This window comes from Aythya marila (genome assembly GCF_965140915.1).
Source record: "Aythya marila genome assembly, chromosome: 1".
Taxonomy (NCBI): Eukaryota; Metazoa; Chordata; class Aves; order Anseriformes; family Anatidae; genus Aythya; species Aythya marila.
The window spans coordinates 205,911,003-205,929,768 of record NC_139042.1 but is presented as its reverse complement, the minus strand read 5'-3'; the positions used below and the strand labels follow the sequence as shown (position 1 = coordinate 205,929,768).

The 18,766-nt window shown below is 50.5% G+C and overlaps 1 protein-coding gene across 1 annotated transcript in view; it reads right to left on the bottom strand.

Moving 5' to 3' along the window:
• Nucleotides 1-18,766, bottom strand: part of TASOR2 (transcription activation suppressor family member 2) — a 33,462-nt gene that overhangs the window by 11,116 nt on the left and 3,580 nt on the right. The window contains exons 2-17 of the mRNA XM_082770638.1: nt 16,907-17,106; nt 15,033-15,178; nt 13,585-13,680; nt 11,951-12,023; nt 11,029-11,120; nt 10,254-10,391; nt 10,000-10,124; nt 9,885-9,904; nt 9,681-9,783; nt 8,880-8,980; nt 8,359-8,462; nt 5,716-5,788; nt 5,518-5,592; nt 1,053-1,844; nt 797-865; nt 242-478 (exon numbers count right to left, since the gene is read on the bottom strand). Of these exons, the coding sequence (XP_082626764.1) occupies nt 242-478; nt 797-865; nt 1,053-1,844; nt 5,518-5,592; nt 5,716-5,788; nt 8,359-8,462; nt 8,880-8,980; nt 9,681-9,783; nt 9,885-9,904; nt 10,000-10,124; nt 10,254-10,391; nt 11,029-11,120; nt 11,951-12,023; nt 13,585-13,680; nt 15,033-15,178; nt 16,907-17,106 (2,444 nt within the window). The remainder of the gene's footprint in view (nt 1-241; nt 479-796; nt 866-1,052; nt 1,845-5,517; nt 5,593-5,715; nt 5,789-8,358; nt 8,463-8,879; nt 8,981-9,680; nt 9,784-9,884; nt 9,905-9,999; nt 10,125-10,253; nt 10,392-11,028; nt 11,121-11,950; nt 12,024-13,584; nt 13,681-15,032; nt 15,179-16,906; nt 17,107-18,766) is intronic.

Here is an 18,766-nt window from a genome sequence, read left to right as displayed (position 1 = left end):
AACTTAGTAAAGGACTCAAATGAGTTTGGTTCGTGTGTGCTGGGAGGGTGTAACAGGAGCCTGCAGGGTGCAGGGCAGCAGCAGACCCCAACCCAGACCCTAATCCCTAAAGCCCTAAACCTTGTGAGGCCTTTTGGCTGCCGCTGCCTGTGCTGTTACCACCACCTGGGCACGACCTGCCCCGGGTGTTTGCTGGCTCTACTTTTAAAGCAAACATTTCCGCAGGGAACAGCATTCTTACCGCTTTCTGCTGTTTTTTTGGCTGCCGGTTTCAGCGGGCTGCTCGCCACGCTTTTTATCACCTTACTCTTCAGCGGCTTTGCGCTGGCCTCAGCAGCAGGAACCTTTTTCAGGTCCGAGTTCTTCAGCGTTTTCGGCCTCTTCGTTTCCAAGCCAGGGCTGTCGGGGGCCGAGGTTTCCTTCTGGGCAGGTTCAGGCTGGGTATTGTGCACAAATTCTGCAGACAGGACCTCTGCACCTGGAGCGAGGAAAAGGGAGGGCAGTTCTTTTCGTTTGGGACAGGCTCAGATTAAAAAACCAACAATCGCAGGATATTCAGTTGAAGAATGTGGAAAGACTGCTCTAGAAGTGACCAGCAGCAGCAGAATGGTCTTCATCAACTCGATTTGTGCTCCTGATCCAACGGGTTACTGATGCAAACGATCAGAAAGCACTTATTAAAATCAGGCATCGCTTCTTCAGCTCGTTAGAAACCCGTTTTCCTGACCTAGAATGGGTGATCTTCAGGAATTTTATTCCTGCCTGGCACACCGGCACCCCTAGGGTACTTCTTTACCTCTCTGAGAACCTCTTGCAGATCCACCAGCAACGGCAGCAGGAGCAGGGCAGGGCAGATCCCGATGGCCTGTGGATCAGAGCTGCCTTCAGCCCCTGTTGTGCACCCCCTGGGCGTCCCCACCCGTCTCCAGAGATGCAGAGATCGCTGGGTGTGATCCACCACCTGAATTTTCACTGAAATCCCCCTCTTTTTCTTTCCAGGCTGAACCAGGGAGCACGGAGACACGGCTACAGATCTGTGACACAGCACTTACCTCTTTTCCTTCTGTGCGGAAACTCTAAATTGGCTAATTTCAGCATGGGCTCGCTCGAGCTGGCCGTAAGCCCCGTTTTTTGGGGAAAGGAGAAGGTGATTTTCTTCTTGGTCGCTTTCCTGTCCCTGCTGCTGTCCCCCCCAGAATGGATTTGCATCTTGAGGGGTGACCATTTCTTCCCGGTGCTGGTCCCAGCGGTTTGGCTGGATTTCCTCTTGTTCTGCTGCATCCAAAGCTCGCTGGCTGAGCTAACGTCTTTTGGGGAGCCTTCACCACTCCAGTCCAGCCCCACAACGGTGGGCTTTGGGTTTTCACCTTCGAGTTTGACTTCTGCTGGTACAGGAGGAGCCGGGTCCGGTGGCAGAGCCAAAGGGCAGTCCCCTTTACGTGCAGCCTCCGAGCTGCAGCAAAGAGAAGGAGCAGCCCCAGCCAAACACCCTAAGGCAGCCGACATTTCCAGCGTGTAGCTGCTGGGATCGGCGAGATAATGCTGCAGCTGGCAGAAAGACTGCTCGGAGCTCTTTGTCGGGGATTTAGTGCATTCATCCTTGGCTGGTGGCAGGTGAGAAGGACAGGGAGCGTCGTCGTTTTGGCCCGAGGTGTGCTGTGCCTTTTGCTCCAGCTTTGCATACTCCTGGAAGTGCTGCTTGATCCGCACGTCGGTGCTGAGCGCGTCCCCCCGGGGAGAAGTGGTGGCTTTCTGCAAGGCATAGCGAAGGCCGGGCAAAACCGAGGCTATTTTTAAGGAGACGTCGCTCCCTCGCCTTTCATCTTTCGGATCGTGCTCTTCAGCTGGGAGAGGAAAAGAAAAAGAATTTTCACTCGTCTTACAAAAGGATTAAACCCCCCCCAAGTCACCTCACCATTAGATGCTAAGAGAATTAGATGCTGGCCCCAGGGACAACGTCCTGCTTTGAGAGGTGATTGTCGCTGCTGAAGGTTAAAAAAAAATGGCATGTGGGAGTCAAAAAGGAATTAAATGAAGAGGAAAGACTCCCGTTGTATCCGCTAGCCCCATTTGCAGGAAATCACAGCGAGATCGTCCCCTCGCTCTAGCAATTTTAGGACAGTCAGAGCTCTGAAAACGCTTTTTTTCTTTAAACTTGCATGAATTTAGGCTTGCCCACGCTGGGTGTTTAGACTACCACCATTTTCAGACCACTCGTGGGGTTTGTTTCCTGCTCAAATGCAACCCCCAGCAGCTCCATCCCTACCTGCTGCTGGCGTGGGTGGACGCAGAGCACACGAAGCTGCAGAGTTCGTGCTCTGGAGCGGGATGGGGAAAGGCAAGAAGCAGATTGAGGGATAGTACGAACACCCAGGGGATTTTATAAAGCTGGAGGAGGCCTGGTCCTACTGAAAGGAGCTGCCTGTCACTGATTTCAGCAGGAGCAACATCCTACCACGTACGGTGTGTGGTGTCATCCAAGCTGTGGGTTTAGATCTCACCAGGATGGACAGGAACAAGTCCCAAGGCTCGAAGGAGCCCAGGCTGGTGGATGGCACGGTGGGAATGGGTTCTGTTTGGTACAATGATGGCACAGAACCACCAAATATTAGGGATTGGAAGGGACCTTGAAAGATAACCCAGCCCAATCCCCCTGCTGGAGCAGGAACTCCTCGATCAGGTCACCCAGGAATGCATCGAGGCAGGTTTTGGATGTCTCCAGAGAAGGAGACTCCACAAGCCCCCTGGGCAGCCTGTCCCAGTGCTCTCACCCTCACCGTGAAGAAATTTCACCCTATGAACACCCCCCACGTTCCAGCTTGTCCCTTGTCCTATCATTAGGAGAGCCTGGCTCCGTCCTCCTGACACTTGCCCTTTTCATATTTATAAATATTCACAAGATCACCCCTCAGTCTCCTTCAAACTAGAGACCCAGCTCCCTCGGCCTTTCCTCGGAAGGGAGATGCTCCTCTCCCTTAACCAGCCTCGTGGCTCTGTGCTGGGCTCTCTTCCTGCATCCCCTTAGCACCCAGAAATGCCCCGAGAGCCTTTTGGTGGCCTGCCTTCCCTGCACAAGCAAGATTTGTCCAGCTTCACCCTCTGCGAGGCTGCAGACGGTCTGATTCTTTGCACTTGCAGGCTTGGCCCGTGTGTGTCACCACTCAGAGCTTCCTTTTGGCTGCAGGGCCAGGCTGCCAGCCCCAGCATCTTTCCTCGTCACCTCCCTTTCCAGCTAGCCATGCCTGAGGGAACCTGGCTTTCTTCTCCCCTCCTCAGACGCGTGGTTTTCTGCTGCTGCCTGGTGCTGGCACTGCTGCTCCTCCTTACCAGCAAACCCGGGTGTCCCTTCGAGCCTGCCTCCTCCTCTGGCTCGGGGACGCTGCGGCACGCCGGGCTCGTTACGCCCGCCCTACATTCCTGCCGAGCTGTCTGGACAGGAAGAAAAACGCCTTCCGAGGCGAGGCTGCTCCTTCCAAAACGGGAAACATTATTCAGGATTCCACTCCACGCCAAGTGGCTTCAAACGCATCTGTACTTCACCTCCTTTTCTCTTCGCATCCCGCTGCTGTCTTCGGTCACCGTCTCTTTCTATCCCCCAAACCCTGACGTATTTATCTTGAGAGAAAGGAGAAGCCACGAAGCAGAACTGTTTATAATCCCGGCGAGGAGAGCTCTCGGTCCCGGAGGAGAGTCACGGCTGGCTGGGGTTACGCCACTCGCGTAGGAAGAAACGGGACAGCACGTGTGGGAGCGCTGCTGGCACCGGAGGGAAAACATCTGGAAGCCATCAGAGCTCAGACCGTGTCACGTAACAACACGGAGCATTTTGCTCGACGTTATCCTCTCCCCCTGCCTCTTCACTTCACTGCCAGCTGCTCCCTGGCTGCCCACACTTTGCCTCCTCTTTGGCATCAATGTGAGCCCCGGGCAACGTCTGCTACAGCCCCTGAGCTTCCCACCAAGCAGCCGCTTGTGCCCTCTCTGCTTCAGGATGCTCCTGTTTAACCAAACCCCTCTGCTCTGGTATTTTCTCCTCTCCCTGCTGCGGGGATGGATATCTGAGTGGTCAGTTCCCATTTTCAGTCTTATCTCCACGTGTTTTCCCCCTTGGCCTCACCAAACTTTATGCCCTCGCTTCAGGCATCACAGCAAAAACCTTCCTGATCCCAGGCCTGTCCCGGGAGTTTGGATTTTCAGGCTGCCTCTGGATATCCCTGTCTCTCTCCCTTGCCTAAAAAAAGAAATGAGAAAGGCTGCCAGGCTAACACAGCCACCAGCAGCCTGCCCTTAAAGCCTCACAGACTGAATTCAGGCCTCAAAGACATCTGCAGCTCACACTGCCAAGTTACCATCGCGTCCTCACAAGACTTACAAGCCCACTTCGTGTGCGGATCCCGAAGGAGAAAGTTTATAGCTGCAGGTTAAACCTCAAAAAGGACAAAGCAACCTGTGTTCTGAAGTGCTGGCAGCTTCTCTTGACGTTTCTGCTGATTTTTATCTTCCGGGGAGGGGAGTTGGGAATGTCCTGTCCAGCTCCACTGGCAACGCCAGTCATCGCACACCCGGGCAGACTGAAATACCAGGGTGTGCTGGCGTGAGCGGTCTCTTGGCTTGTCCCTGGGATGACTCAACAAAAAGCAAGCCAGAAGTTACACAGAGCAAAAGGCCCCTGTTTACATCCTGCTCGGGGATCTGCAAGGCCAGGAGAATTCCTGTGGAAGCACACGAAGTGAGAGGTGTGCAGATGAAGCCGTCCGGGCCAGCTGGGCAGTCACTTTATGTCCACGAGAGGAAACTGGAGAGCGAATATTTCCACAAAACCAAAAGATCCAGAGAAAATGCAAATGCCACGGATGCTGAAACTCATTCTAATTTGGAGATTTGTGTTCAAACTGGGTCATCTTGAGCTGTGCTTCACCTTGATGGCAGCAAAGCAGTGTGGCTCTGCCTGACAGCATCTCCCTGCTTCCCTCAAATGCCCTGAAGGGAGCAAATCCCCTTCCCTGCCCCTCTTCCCCCTGCCAGCAGTGACCTTTCACAGAGCCCGTTGCATTTGTTATCTCAGCAGAACAATTAACTTATATTTTAGGCTTTTTTCCCCACTGGTTTAGCAAAACACATCACCTCCAGCAAATGCCGTGATGTTTTACCCCTTTATGTGACACAGTGCAGGGAGCAGATCCTGCTGAAAACCAACTCAGAGGAAGAAAAGCGATTATTTTTCACTCAAGAATCGCAGAAAAGCAATTATTTTTCACTATTTTTGCCCCTCCTGTGAAGGGGCAAGGATGTGCAGAAGGGTCAAAGCACGGAGACCTGGTTTACATCAGCTTAAAAATGAAGCATGGCTGAACAGATGGGACTCATCTCCTCTTTTAACACCCTTTGCACTAAAGCTGTAGGTGGTGTTGAGCCGAGAAATCAGCTTTTCAAGAGGAACATGTCTGCTAGAACCCTCAACTGAAGATTCTGCACCCAAAATGTGGCATCTGAAGCCAGCAAAGAGAACCTCCCTACCTCTCAGGCACACTGCTCGGGACGAGGTGAACAGAAACAGGGCCAGGAGGCTGACAGGCTCCTTGGGGTCGAATCCTGTGAAGTAAAGCGACAGGTTTTGTTTAAAAAAAAAAAAAACAAACAACAAAAGTGCCCGTCCTCTACACTAGGGCAGGTCATTTAAGCCCAAGTGTTGGCTCCTAGGTGGCCGTGCATTACCATCATCCCGTGCCAACGCGGAGGAGGTCAGGAGGATAAGAACTCCTTGATCTTGTAAATATTTGATGATCGCCTGGAACAAACAAAACGGAGTTAGAGCAGCCTCTCCCTGCCCTCCTGAGCACACTTCATGTCACTCAGCGCCGCTGTCAACAAGCCCCGAGTGCTGGTGAACGTGTGCCAACAGCACCAGCTCAATCCCTGCCGAGGCCACCGCCGTGCCACTTGAGTCACTGGGACTTGGAGCCCAAAGTAAGGCTGTTTTCCATTTAAGGCTGTTATTCATCCCAAAGTCCTCCCATCTGTTACTTAAAACAACAGAAATGCTTAGCCAAACCCGCTGCTAGGAACAATTAACGAGCAAGGTTAATAATTTTAGCCCCTTTCGGTTCAAAAGTCCCTGGGCATCTCAGCCACGAAGATTTCTCAGCAGCACGAGGGGAGGGCTTTCCCAGAAGGGGAAGCAAAGCTGGACACGAGCGTCTGAGTCCGCAGCCAACAGCTCCAGGCACGAGCCCGACTGAGTTCAGTCCCTGCAGCCTGCTTACTAGCAGCAGCAGCATCAAGAAATGTTAAAAAAATCAAAAAGCTGAGCCTAAGAGACGGCCGTGCCTCTGTCTCAGGAGAGGATGACTGCATGTCTAAAAAGATCCGTGGGCTTATCAAGGCTTTTCTGGGATTTGGGTGTTGCCTAATACCTCGGAGCTGGGCTCGGGCTGTCTTTTCTTCCATGAGGACACCCGTTTGGATCTCTTTCTGCCGTTCACACATGTCTTTTAAGGGGAACTTCCAGGACATGAGTAACTCCGGGGCTCCTAACGCTCAGAGAAAGCTCGCCGATCCCATTCAGCACACGCAGACATAACGGAGGATTGGACTGGAGCCCAGCCCGCATGACAACGGAGCAGCTTTGGAAATGCTGAACAATTTCAGCGTGATATTCGCTCCTCAGAACGGCAGCTCCTTGCTTCAAACCGTCTCAAGCCAGTGGATAAAAGCCAAGGTGTCACCTGGCTCAATGAAACTGCCATCGTTTCTCACCAGCGGGGCGATTTTCAGGCACACGAGGGCGAAAGGCAAGCCACGAGTCAGCAGCTGCCTGACACAGAGCTGAGAGAAGTCACCCTCCACCCAGAGGAGTGCAGCTGGCCTCGAGCAACCCTGCTCGTTCCCAGCTACTCTTTCATTTTCACTTGCAAGCCGGATGCCAGGCTCGCACGCCACGGAAAGGGAAAGGAAACAGAGGGCATTTTTCACCTGGGCTTCTGGGAGTGGCTGTCAAAGGATTCGCCTAAAGCCCTTCTGCAGCACGTTGGGAAGGGAAAAGCACACCCAAAGTGGCTGCGAGTGTCCTTGCTGAGATATGGGAGATGATTTAATCCAGACTGACGGGGATGCTTTAGGGAAACACTGCTCCTGCTGCTTTCAGCACCAAGCTCCTCACGGCTGCATCTCAACCACCTCATCTTCCCCAGCTCCTCCAGAGTCCAGCTCTGCGAGGCTGGGCAGAAATGAGGAGAAAAGGAGCACGGACAAGCTGACGTCCCTGCAGATGCTGGGAGCCCCGAGCAGTGCAGCATCAGGTGAACTTCAGCGTGGATGCCACAACCAGGTGCCACCAGCACGAGAAGGGACATTTACCTCATCTATGCTATCTCCTTCTTCATTTCTCCTGTTGGCACCGATAAAAGGCAGTCTCATCAAGGATTTATGGAGGCTGAGAGCCTTTCCTGCAAACACTTGCTCTGGTATGGCAGAAGCACGTTGGTGGGCAGCTCTTCAGCAGTGCCTCACAGCACCAGCCCTTCCAGGCAGGTCGTGGAGTGCTGCCAGCTTACGCTGAGGGGAGGATGTGCCCAGCCAGTTGTGTGTTTTCAGCTGGGAATTTACAACCCTGAACCTACAGGCAGGGTCAGATGGGACAGCGCAACCAGCAGCAGCAAAGCCAAACCCCAAGCACGAATCCCAGCAGTGCTGAGCTCCTCGGGGGCGATGCTCAGCCCCTGGAGTCAAAAGGAGACACGAAGATTGCGCTGGGAGCAGGAAAACCCCAGTGTGCTGGAATAACTCTTATCAGGTCTTATTGTGCAAGCAGCCTTTAGCAACAACAGATGGGAAATTCTCTGTTAAAGCAGAGATAAATCTCAATATCTTCAGAAGCCGCCAAGGCTTCAGCAGCGTAGCTGTGAGGAGCTGAGTGGGGACTATTTTTCAGGCAGGAAAAAAAAGGAAGAAAGGCAGGCACGTGGCAGCTTATGTCTTTTGCTTAGTAATTCTCATTCTAGCACTGAAAGCTCCCACTTTCTTAATATCTAAGATCCCCTTGCAGTCCTTGTCCACTATGGAAATGCAAAGACGAGCCAATAAACCAGTCTCATCTGGCACAAAGACAGCCAAAGAGGTCTGCCTGCTACATTTCTGCTCACCCCAGAAATCAGGTCCCAGCTCATAGGGAGCAATCTTCAGGTAGCAGAAAGACTAAACTATGTTGGAGAATAACTAAGCATGAAAATAATACTTAAAGCAGAGAAATTCGTTCCATTTTGCATTATTTCAGAATCTTTGAATAATGCTACCAAAGATTCAGAAGATCATTTAAAAGAATATTTTCCTGCCAGAATGAAAACGTTTTAAAATACTTACCAAGTCCCTTTTCTTTAGATTTTCTAATAATTGATTCATTTTATGTTGATCCTTATTCGCTATTTCCACTTCATATAGACTGAAGTAAACGCCCTGGAAGCAGACTGCAGACAAAAGAGAGAGAACTTCACGTTGAAGTAACATCTCTTACATCAACTCCAAACAAACAAGCACTCCCCTACCAGGAAGGTGGGGGTGCAATTGATGGAAGCACTGGTTTTGTTTTGTATTTTTTAAAAAAGAAAAGCGAAAAACAAAACTTTTATCAAGATTTCCTAATTATAAGACATATGCATTGATATTATAGTGAGTTTCCTCTTCAACCCTTGTTTCATAGATGTTTCCTATCCTAGCTCTGCAGCTACGAAAAGCAATTTAAGTGATGCTGCAGGAGGTGCTGGGTCAGACCCCGAGAGGTGGAATGTCCCTCACCTCACTGGGAAATCACGTAAGAAATTCTGTTTTCCTGCAAATCCTAACTGCAAAAGTCCCCTGCAAACGCTGGCGGGTTTTACACTCACCTTCATTCTCAATGTAATTTCTTTTCCCAAACGCAGCTTCTGGCAGCTTTTTCTTCAAGTCAGACAGCCCCATGACGTGGTTAATGTCCAGGTTGGGAGGCCTGTGAGGAGAAAGCAGCGGGGCTCACGTGCAGAAAAAGCTCTCAGGATTAAGCCCAGGTGTAGCCCTGTCACTGTGAACCACTCCAAACACTGATATTTGTGCCCTGCTACTGGCTGTTCCAAGTCGTTACCTGCTGGATGGCCCCTGACTAATGAAGATTTTAAATACCTCCCTTTTTTTGAATGCCACTTACCTCAATAATTTATTTGCCACCGTGCCAATCTGTAAACACAATTGGCTAACTTTATTTGCACTGTCAGGAAGCCCACTTCTCACAAGGAGAAATAATCCCCAGCAGGGGTAATTGTTTCAGAATAAACATGCCCAAACTGTTAACATAACAAAGTGGTGACAAAACGCAGCTGTTTCCAGCTGCTGTAAGAAGCCTGATCTCGTGTCCTCCTCCAGCTGCTACTGTGTGTGACACCACACTGCTGGCTGCCCCAAATCCCTTCCTGACCCTGATAATTCCCCCGACTGCGTGTAAGGTAATTTGGCACAGCTGCAAGAAGCTGTTGATCAACGAAAGGATGGGGCAACAGACACAAAATTGGCTTTTCTGGTCCATGGATACCCAGGTGCTGGAAGCCAACCTGCCTGCTAAGGACCCAAAGATAATCCCCAAAGGGTCGTTAAGAGTGGTTGCAACGCTGCACGCTGCAAATATTGCACAGAAAGAAGAGGAAAGAGCAACTTACAGCTGTGCTGGGATCGTGGAGCTGTATGGGGTCCTCAGGGCAATGTTGCACAAGAGCTGGCCCCGGATGGAGAGCTGCCCCCTCCACGGGCAGTAAAATGCTACTGGCAAAAGAGAGAACGGCTCAGAAAAAGCAGGAAAAAAGAGGAGGGCGAACAGATAAAGGCACATTTATCAAACAAATCCAGCTGCCAGATGTCCTTACCTTTGTGGTTAGGCTCAGGTCTAGAGAAAAGGGAGAAAAAGAAGAATATTTAGCAACGGGAAGGGGAAAAACAGCTCACACAAATAGTGTTTTGGAAGGACAGCAAGCTGCTTACAGGCTCTCTCTAGCTAAGACGGGCATCTCCTTCGGCTCTCTGTACTGGCAGGTGATGACTATGTAGGGGCAGATCTGCCTGGGGCGCTCCGCAGCGCTGCCGTCGGACACTTCATACACGTAATACTAGGGGGAGAAGGGAAACAGATGAAAATACGTGGTGGAGAAGGAGCAAAGGCAGCTCAGCCAACGCTGTGCTCCTCTGCTGCCTGCACGCCAGCTGTCTGCACAGTCCTTCTGCTCCAAACCTCATACCTGGCTCTGCTCGAAGGCCTGGCAGGGGCTGGCCTTTGACGGGACGATGTTCTTGCTCACGGCAACGTGGCAGTCGTAGCCGGGAGAGGGGCAGGTGTAGCTGGTTGTGTAATTCTCAGACACCACCTTCACCTTTCCCTGGGCAAGCAAATGGAATAGTAATTTAAAAAAAGAATACACAAAAGCGTTGGCAGAGACGTATTTTGAAGGACCCCCGAATCATCCTCTTCCCTAAAGAGCAGTGTTCTCGTCTTGAGGGGGCTGTGGGTGTTTGAATCCTTCCAAACAGGAGGGGATGACTTGTCTGAGCTTGGTTTGGCACACAAACCAGCTCTAATGAGAGCCAAGAGGAGCAAGGTGCTTTCACAGCCTGCTACGGAGAGCAGGAGCCAGTGGGGAAGTGAGAAAGGGGCCCTGCGCCAGCCCCATGGAGGAAGGGAGTCCCTCCTTAAGGAGGAACTCGAGCTTCAAACTGTCTCAAACTGTAAAAATGCATGAAAGTTTGGGGGAAAAAGTGACCCTAGTGGAAATTTCTGATCGCAGGGGTGGCATTTGGAAGGTTTTCTGCATCCCTGAGCCACCAGCCAAGCCCAGCCTGATGTCTTGCTTTCTAGTCTGGCACATCCCATGGTCAAAAATCCCAAAGAGCTTTCAGCAGAGCTGACTTTTACACCCTACCCCACCACACTGCTGGGCACCAACGTGTCCTTAAAAACCACCTGCATCATACACTGATTTAGGAAAACCACTCCACAAAAAAAAAGTTGTGTTTTACCTTAATTAGCTTGCAGATGACGATATAGCCTGATTTCCCATGGTACCAGGGTCTCGGAAGAAGACAGTCGGCGTACTTGGATATATACACCCCTGTGAAACCAAAGCAATGCAAGATAGCATGAACGGTCTGTCGAGAAATGCTGAGTGCTGAAAAACCTGTCAAGAGGAAGCTCCTGTGAAAGGGATTCTCTGAAGAGCCAGCGCTGCAAACCTCATTGGACTCTGCTGCCATAAAAAGGGCAAAACTCTTTTTGACTCTCTTCCTATTTTGCCTGCTGGTGTGGAACAGCATTTTATGTTTCAGGGTCAGCTCTGGGAAAGGAGTGAGCAGTTCACTCGGGTTTCTTTTGGGACAAGAGCCCGGTTAGTTTCAGTTTTGTCTGCAACACGTGAGAGTGCATGAAAACATATCAAGCAAGGGCTTGTGTCTCCTAGGAAGATGTGACAAAGGGCTTCTATATTTGCAGACAAGATGGGTGTTGAAGTACTTTGGGGGAATATGGGGACAAGCCAGGGCTGCGAAGGGCTTTGGCACATCCTGATCTGCTCTGGTTATTAACAGGACTGCTGGCAAAAGCTCAGCACAGCGGTTCTGAAGAGCAAACCGGTGTGCAGAGCTGCCAAAAAGTCACTTTGGTGACACAAAGGTGGTTATTAACACAGGAAAAAAAGCCTGAAATGGATAGCAGAAGAGACAATACATTTGCTGGGGAAGATCCTCATCTGGTTGAGGAGACAGAAGGAAAACACTGCTCCTTCCTTGATCCAAACAAATGCAATTTCTCTGGAAAGAAACACGTGTGGCTCTGTTGGTCTTTGCAGCAAATAGCCAGGCAGTACCAGGAGTTTTATCTGGGCTTTTGGTTTTGTTTTTAAAGGAGTTTATGTCTCCAGAAGAGTGACTGAATGGAAAATCTTACCTTTTGCTGGATCACCAAGCATGGAAATAGAGCTGCTGTTAACTCGGAGGCCTGTCTGACACACTTCTTTGGCCTTCAAAAGAAGAAACAGCCTCTTTTACTGCCTGTTTGCAAAGGTAAGGGGCACAGCTACCTAAATCTGCAGTACAACAGTCAGCAGAATACTTGCAGCGGGCAAGTCAACTACAAATCACTGCAGAGCCAAAACACATGCAGCATAAACACTCCTAAACGCAACAGCCACCGAAACCAACAGGAAGAAAATGTGTCATTTTGGGTGTGAAATGCTGAGTGTGCTGCTAAAGGACTGCTCCAACAACCTCCGTGGAAACAGAAGCGTTTTCTGCATCCGTGGGGCGAGGGAAAAGCTTCAGAAAACCTGGAGAAAATCCAGCATCTCCAGAAAAGGGTGCAAGCATACGGCTGGACTTTGCACTTTCTTTATGTGCACAGGAAATTTGTTGAAAGATAACCACAACGGGGTTGGCATGAACGGCAAGGACACTTTCTGCTCCGTGCTTACACCCGCATGGGGCACAATTGCTGCCTTGGGAGTGCCTCACCCACTGTGGTTTAATCCAAACGGATTCCTTAAAGCATGCAAAGACCAAATTTACATTGACCAAAGAGTGACAACAGGAGCAGCCAGTTTGAACTCATGGTGGGTGAGAAATTAAGGCAAATTGGTCAAACTGTCCTCGGCCTCTTTATAAGCAACACGGAGAACTTATCTCATCTAATCTCTGCCTCCTAAAAGCCACGTGTTTGGTCTAGATTATCAAGCTAGACTCCTTCTCCGAACAACAGAGGGAGGAACCTCCAGGCAGCAAATTAGCTCAGGGATTTTAGGTGCCTATAACAGACGAGGTCTCGAGCTCCCTCTTTCCTGTACGAGGAGCCCAGTTACTTGGCACAGACAGTGCTGAATTTCAAACAGCTAAACCAAAGCTGGCCAGTTCCTGCTCTCCAGTTTTGACTGAATGTTGTTTGTTTTGATGCATCTTAATCCAAACTGGACAGAATTAAACTGCATTCAGGCCAATCTCACCCTGAACAAAACCATCCCTGCAGGGATTTACCGTGGCATCACTGAAGAATGTTAAAAGTGAATACCCACTAGACTCCCTGAGCATCCTTGTGCAGGCAAACTCTTCACACAAAATCAAAAGCTTCCTTGTGAAACATGGGCAAGAAAACTATTTCTAACATAAGACTCTCTTCCCACGTAGATAGGGAAACCAAGGGAACTTGTCCAAAACCATCTGATAAACTCCTGCCTTCTGTCACAGAAATGTTTTTCTCTTCTAATTGTGTGTGGAAGGTTTTCACCTGCCCGTACTTGACCGTAAACTCACTGGAACAAAGGAAGACTTCTTATAGCTCCCTGCAGAGGGCAAAGGAGACCTCAAACCGTGATCAACTAGAGAGTCTGAAAACAGGATCCATCACTAAACCTCCCGGGTGCTGCTTTCAGAACCTGCTTTGGAATATTTATGCAGCAGCAACTGCGCAGGTAACCAGGGTGTGAAAAGCCAGGACACTCTGTCGACAGAGCTGCCGGGCTTTTGTGGGAAGGAGCCCATGTGCAGGCACTTGGCATCGACCTTCTGAGCTGAGTAAACGTTTTAGGTTACCTCTTCTTCATTGTCAAACAGGAGAAATGCAAAGGTCTCCTCCAGCTCCTCCTGGCTGTAGCCGGCGGCTTCCTTTGCTTGGACAAAAGCTTTGAGCTGCAGAAAACACAACAACAACACCTGGTTCTAGTCCATTCGTGCCAGAGCCAAGTGACTGAGCAGTAAGAGAAGGTGTGTTGCCCACAGACCTCCAGCTGCACGGGCATCCCCTTCCCCAGGCACACGCACACCAAATATCCCACAAGAACCCCAATCTGTACAGCTCTCTGACTCTATTTTGTCCCCAGAAGAATATTTAATATCCTCCAAAGGAGAGCAGGCACATCCAGCCTCACAGCATCCCGCTGTGGCACAAAGGTGGCTGTGGCTGTGTGCATCCCAAGAAAATCCATCTTTATTCCTCCTTGCCCCTCTCACCAAGCTGCTCGGGAGCTTTTCAAGCATCACATTTAGTGGGCAGCTGCAGCCATCAGCGGACAAATCAACCATGGATACCTACACAAGGGGGGATGCTTGGAGATGTTTCTCTAGCCTGGGAAGCCTGAATTATTTGATCAGAGAGCAGATGCTGTCGTGCAGCTACAGCTCAGAGGGTTTGGCTCCAGCCAGATCACAAATTACTCTGGTTTCTTTTGTCTGATGATTAAAGCAGCACACGTTCCCAGTGCTGGCAACAAATAGAGAGCTGCGTCCGTGATGGTTTTGGGCTTTGCTAAAAGAAGTTGTGGAAGGATGTTGTTTTTTTTTTAATGGGATTATAAGATAAGAAAACAATAGTCTTATCACTGCTTTTGCTTATTTTGACTTTAGAATTCAAAACAACTGACTTGCTTCCTGATTCCCCAGCTTTTCAGCCAGTGAATTCCCTGGATCTAAGCAGCCAAAGTCTGTAAGCTCTATTTAATTCATGACAAGAAGCAGACGGGTCAGCTCCTGCCCTCAGAGGAGACAGCTCATCTTCCACGCCAATGGCAACGAGACTGGAGGGATGAAGGCATTTAAAAGTGGTTCCACAAATGACCCCAGACAGCTGGAAGAGGGATATTTGGGGTTAAACCTGGTGCCTGCAGAGGTACGAGGGCAGAAATACCATGTGGACATCTGCCTTGCTGTGAAATCAGAGCTATACGTGACGTGCAGTGCCGTTAAAGCCCTGCTACCAGGCATCACAGCTGCATTTCAACCAGCTCCACGAGCTCCTGAAGTTGGCTGAATTCTCCTCTGTTCCTGATCAGACTGGGAAGGAAGGAGGAGAAGAAAGCAAAGCAAAGGCTCTCCCCAGCCAGGAACTACAAACGGGGCTCTGCAAGGCAGGCAGGTGAGCCAGACGCTACAAAGGGAAGACAGATGTGCCAATAAACCAAAATTTACAGCCCTACAGCCCCCCAGTTGGGGCCCCAAAGAAACGCCACCGTTTCCTGAGCTTCCAGCTCTCCCAGGGGTCTCACCTCGTTCAGAAAAACTGCGTTTTCCACCAGAATTGCTTGGCTGTACTGAAACCCATCCTGAGACGTCGAATCCAAGTAGCAGCTTTGCAGCACTGAAACCGCTGTCTGCAGCAGGGAGCTCGACTCTTGTGACTCCGGATGAAAACCTTGGGGAAGGAAAAGCCAAATTTTAATCCTGGCCGTTCCCAGATGGGTGCAGGGCCACAGCAGAGCTGGGTGGCAGCTGGCTGTGACTCCCAGCACGCTGATTTAACAAGCCCAGATCTCCACGGAGCTGATCTATCAGCTCTGAGCCTCCCACTGGGATGTCTCCAGCAGCTCCCCTCCAACCACGCAGCCCCCAGGTCTTGCTCTGAAAGCAAAATTCACCCTCAGCCAGGAGGAAAAGGGGCTGCCTGTTGGCTCACGAGCTCTTAAACGTTCTTTCTTTGCAACAGGAAAAAAAAAGGGAAATTGTTAACAACTGCCAAAGAAGCAAAACCTGCTGGCAAATTAACTTTACGACCTCTGAGCAAGGTCAGGGTTTTTTTTTCTTGTGTTAAAAACTTGCTTAGATTTGTGGCGAGCTCCTGCAGGCTGCGAGAGCTGACGTCTGCACACAGCTGCTCCGTGGCCAGGTTGGTTTCTTGGGGTTATGGGTTTTGCTCTAAAGGTCTTCATGAACGTGGTTTGCAGTGCCACGAGGGCAAAACCTCCTGCACAGCCCCATCACGCAGCGCTTTCCCAAAGCCCAACCCCCTCGCCAGGTATCTCCTAAGGAAAACATCCCAATAAAACACCTCCCAGCAGCAGCCCACCAAGAAGAGATCCCAAAGCAGCCACCAAATGAAACACGTATGCAGAGACAAAGGAAAGCCCTGCAATATTTACGCTCCTGCTGCTGCTGACATCCAAATATCAATTAGAGCAGCCGTGGAGAAACACAGGAAATCCTGGGCTCGGTCCCTGTTGCAGATTTACAAAGCTTTACTGCTGGTGATGATTCACGACCTACAGGATTTGAAATCTCGAGCCGAGCTTGCAACACAGACACGCTGGAAAAGCTGATTGCTTACGACCCCGGGAACTTAAAAAAAAATATATGAAAGCAATCGTTTGTGAGAAGCGTGGAACCTCCAGACCTCGAGCCAAGGTTTTTGATGCTGGCTGCTCTTTAAGAAAAACCTCCCAGCATTTTTTGAAGACAAACAGGTAAGGTCCCACTTCAACCTCCAGAGCAGAAAGGCCCACGAGGAGGATAGCATCAGGTGCTGCCTTGCGACCTCTTCGGGGTTTTAATCCTATATTTAAAGGGTTGGTTGTCATCTTTCCCTCCCCTCAACTTAAATAAGTAAATAAGAAAGAAGTATTTAGAGAAATAACAAGATTTGTGACACAGGAGAACTACTCAGGGCCAATAAAGGATTTTTTTAAAAGGGGCAGAGGAAAATATCAGCTAGAACTGTGTGCATCCAGATAGAGACAGCGTCTGCCCCGTGCCAAGCAAACTAAAAATGTGGACATGGCAAAAGGTGGGGGGAAACGTTATAAAAACGTGTCCAGAAATACAACACAACTGGGCTCTCAGGGTAGAAAAATAAAAGATGAAGAGGTCTTGCAGACCTCTGCCTGTATTATTTTCTCTCTTGGAGCCTAACGAGGATGGGAAGGGATAAGTTTGCTCGTCTTTCTCCTTGCTTGCCTCTTGTTTCGCTTTGTCTCTGACTCCCTCTTGCATCCCCTCAATCTCAAGGCAGCAATCAGCGAGTTCAGCCTCCCCCAGGTAAATCAGAGCGGGGAATTGTGTCCCAGCTCTGCACAAACACAAAACTAGAAATAAGAAGAGAAATATTTGTGTCCAGAGCCCCATCCCGAGCTGCGGAGGGGCGACCGACCTGTCCTCAGCATCTTCTCCAGCCTAACCAAGCCCGGCTCCCTCGACTGCTCCTCTTGGCCCCAAAACACCAGGTTGCAACCGGTGCCATTTAATCCCGTGGCTCCTGCTCTGAGCACCTCGCTCCTCGGGCCGCGCTGCTCCGCTCCTCCCGCTGACAGCGCCGGGCAACACCGCGTCCTCGGCAGCTCTGGGGAAAGACTGAGATGGGAAGAGGATGAGAAAAGTCGTGGCTGGACCCCGCTGTGAGTTTCCATACAGAGACACCGAGCTGACCAGGCAGCTCCCGGGGTTAAAAACCCCTTCAGGAGTGGAACATCGAGGGTTCGTGGTGCTAAATCAGCAAAAGCATCGGGTATTCTCGCGGGGGTGAAAGCGAAAGGATTTCTAAAAAGCCTGAGAAGCTCTGGGAAATGCAACATCAGCAGCAGTTTTGCAGGTTGTAAGTCAAACATTTGCTCCTCCTGTTCCCTGAGAGTTCGAGTTCGGCTGCAGCATCGAACTGAAAGTCCAGGAATCCCCCCCCAAAAAAAAAGTTGCTGCAGAAATAACATAAATAAACGAGATGAAACAATCACAGAGCGCGGCACCGAGTCCAGCAGCTCGCTGTTGACCCCCACCTTCCCTTTCAGACTCAAGAAGCTCCTTCAGATCTGTTCCCACCCCAAAAAAGACTCTTTTGGCCCCCCAGGAAAGCCCTAAAAAACCCTGACACGGCCAGGCTGAGTGCACGGCACTGAGTGGGTGAAAATGAAAGTGCCTGAAGGAGAAGCAAAAGTGAAAGCGGCCGCCTTCCCTCCCAGCAGCTTGCACGTGCCACCACCCGGCATCCTCCGGGGGCCGGGGACGGCACAGACACGTGGGGAAACGGATGGATGGAGAAACCCAGCATGGCCAGGTCCTGCTGAACCCACGGTGGGTGTTATCCGGGCCCTGAAATCCTCAGGAAGGGCTTCGCAGCCTGTCCTGGTGGTCAGGATCTCTTCCTTCTTCGTTTCCCGTCCTGTTTTTGCTGCTCCCGCTCCGGAGCCGCTGGATTTTACTTTCTCATCACCCCCAGCACACGGTAATTAATTACCGTGGCGATTACACCAACTGTCCCTTTCCATCCAGCCTCATAAAATACCTGCCCGAGCAGCTCTTTACCTGCAAACTCCTTTCAGCGACAGCCTGCACAGCCCAACGTTTATAATGAGCCTTGCTTCGTTAGTGCCGAAGATGCTCGACTCAGCGCAAGGCCAAAATTGGGCCAAATTACACCAGAATTGGTGTATTTGCAAACCGATCACCCGAGGCAGACCCCAGAGGCCTGTTTGAGAGGCTTATTTGAGCCTCTCGGGGTTTTCTTGCATTTGAATGCGGGTTCTGCAAAACCTTCCAGCCTCAAAATATGCCAGCCAAGTGCCTCGTTCCTGCTCCTCCTGCCGTTATCGGCCACTTTTCCAGCTTTACTGCTTCCCAGAACCTTTTTCTTTTGCTTTCTTGCCTTTTTCCTTCCCATTCTTTCCACCATGGGATGCAGGCAACTCTTCTAACCTCGTATTTTTAGGGATTTTACTGAGCAGAGCTGGCTGAGCCTGCCTCCTGGGAACGGAGGGGCTCCAGTAACCAGCTGCCCTTTCTGAAGGTCTCACCACAGACGGGTTAAAAAATCCCATCAGATCTGGGAGGGGAAATATACTCTATGAAATACTGATTCCAGCTCTTCCTCGGGAAGTCCCCAAGGCACAAGCCTTTGGCAGGGAGCATGAGTGCTCAAAAGGAGTGCTGGATGGCCATCTCCTTGATATATTTTTACTAAATTCATGGCTCCTGGAGTCAAGGCATTGGCTAAGACAGATGCAGGGGCTCAGAAATATCC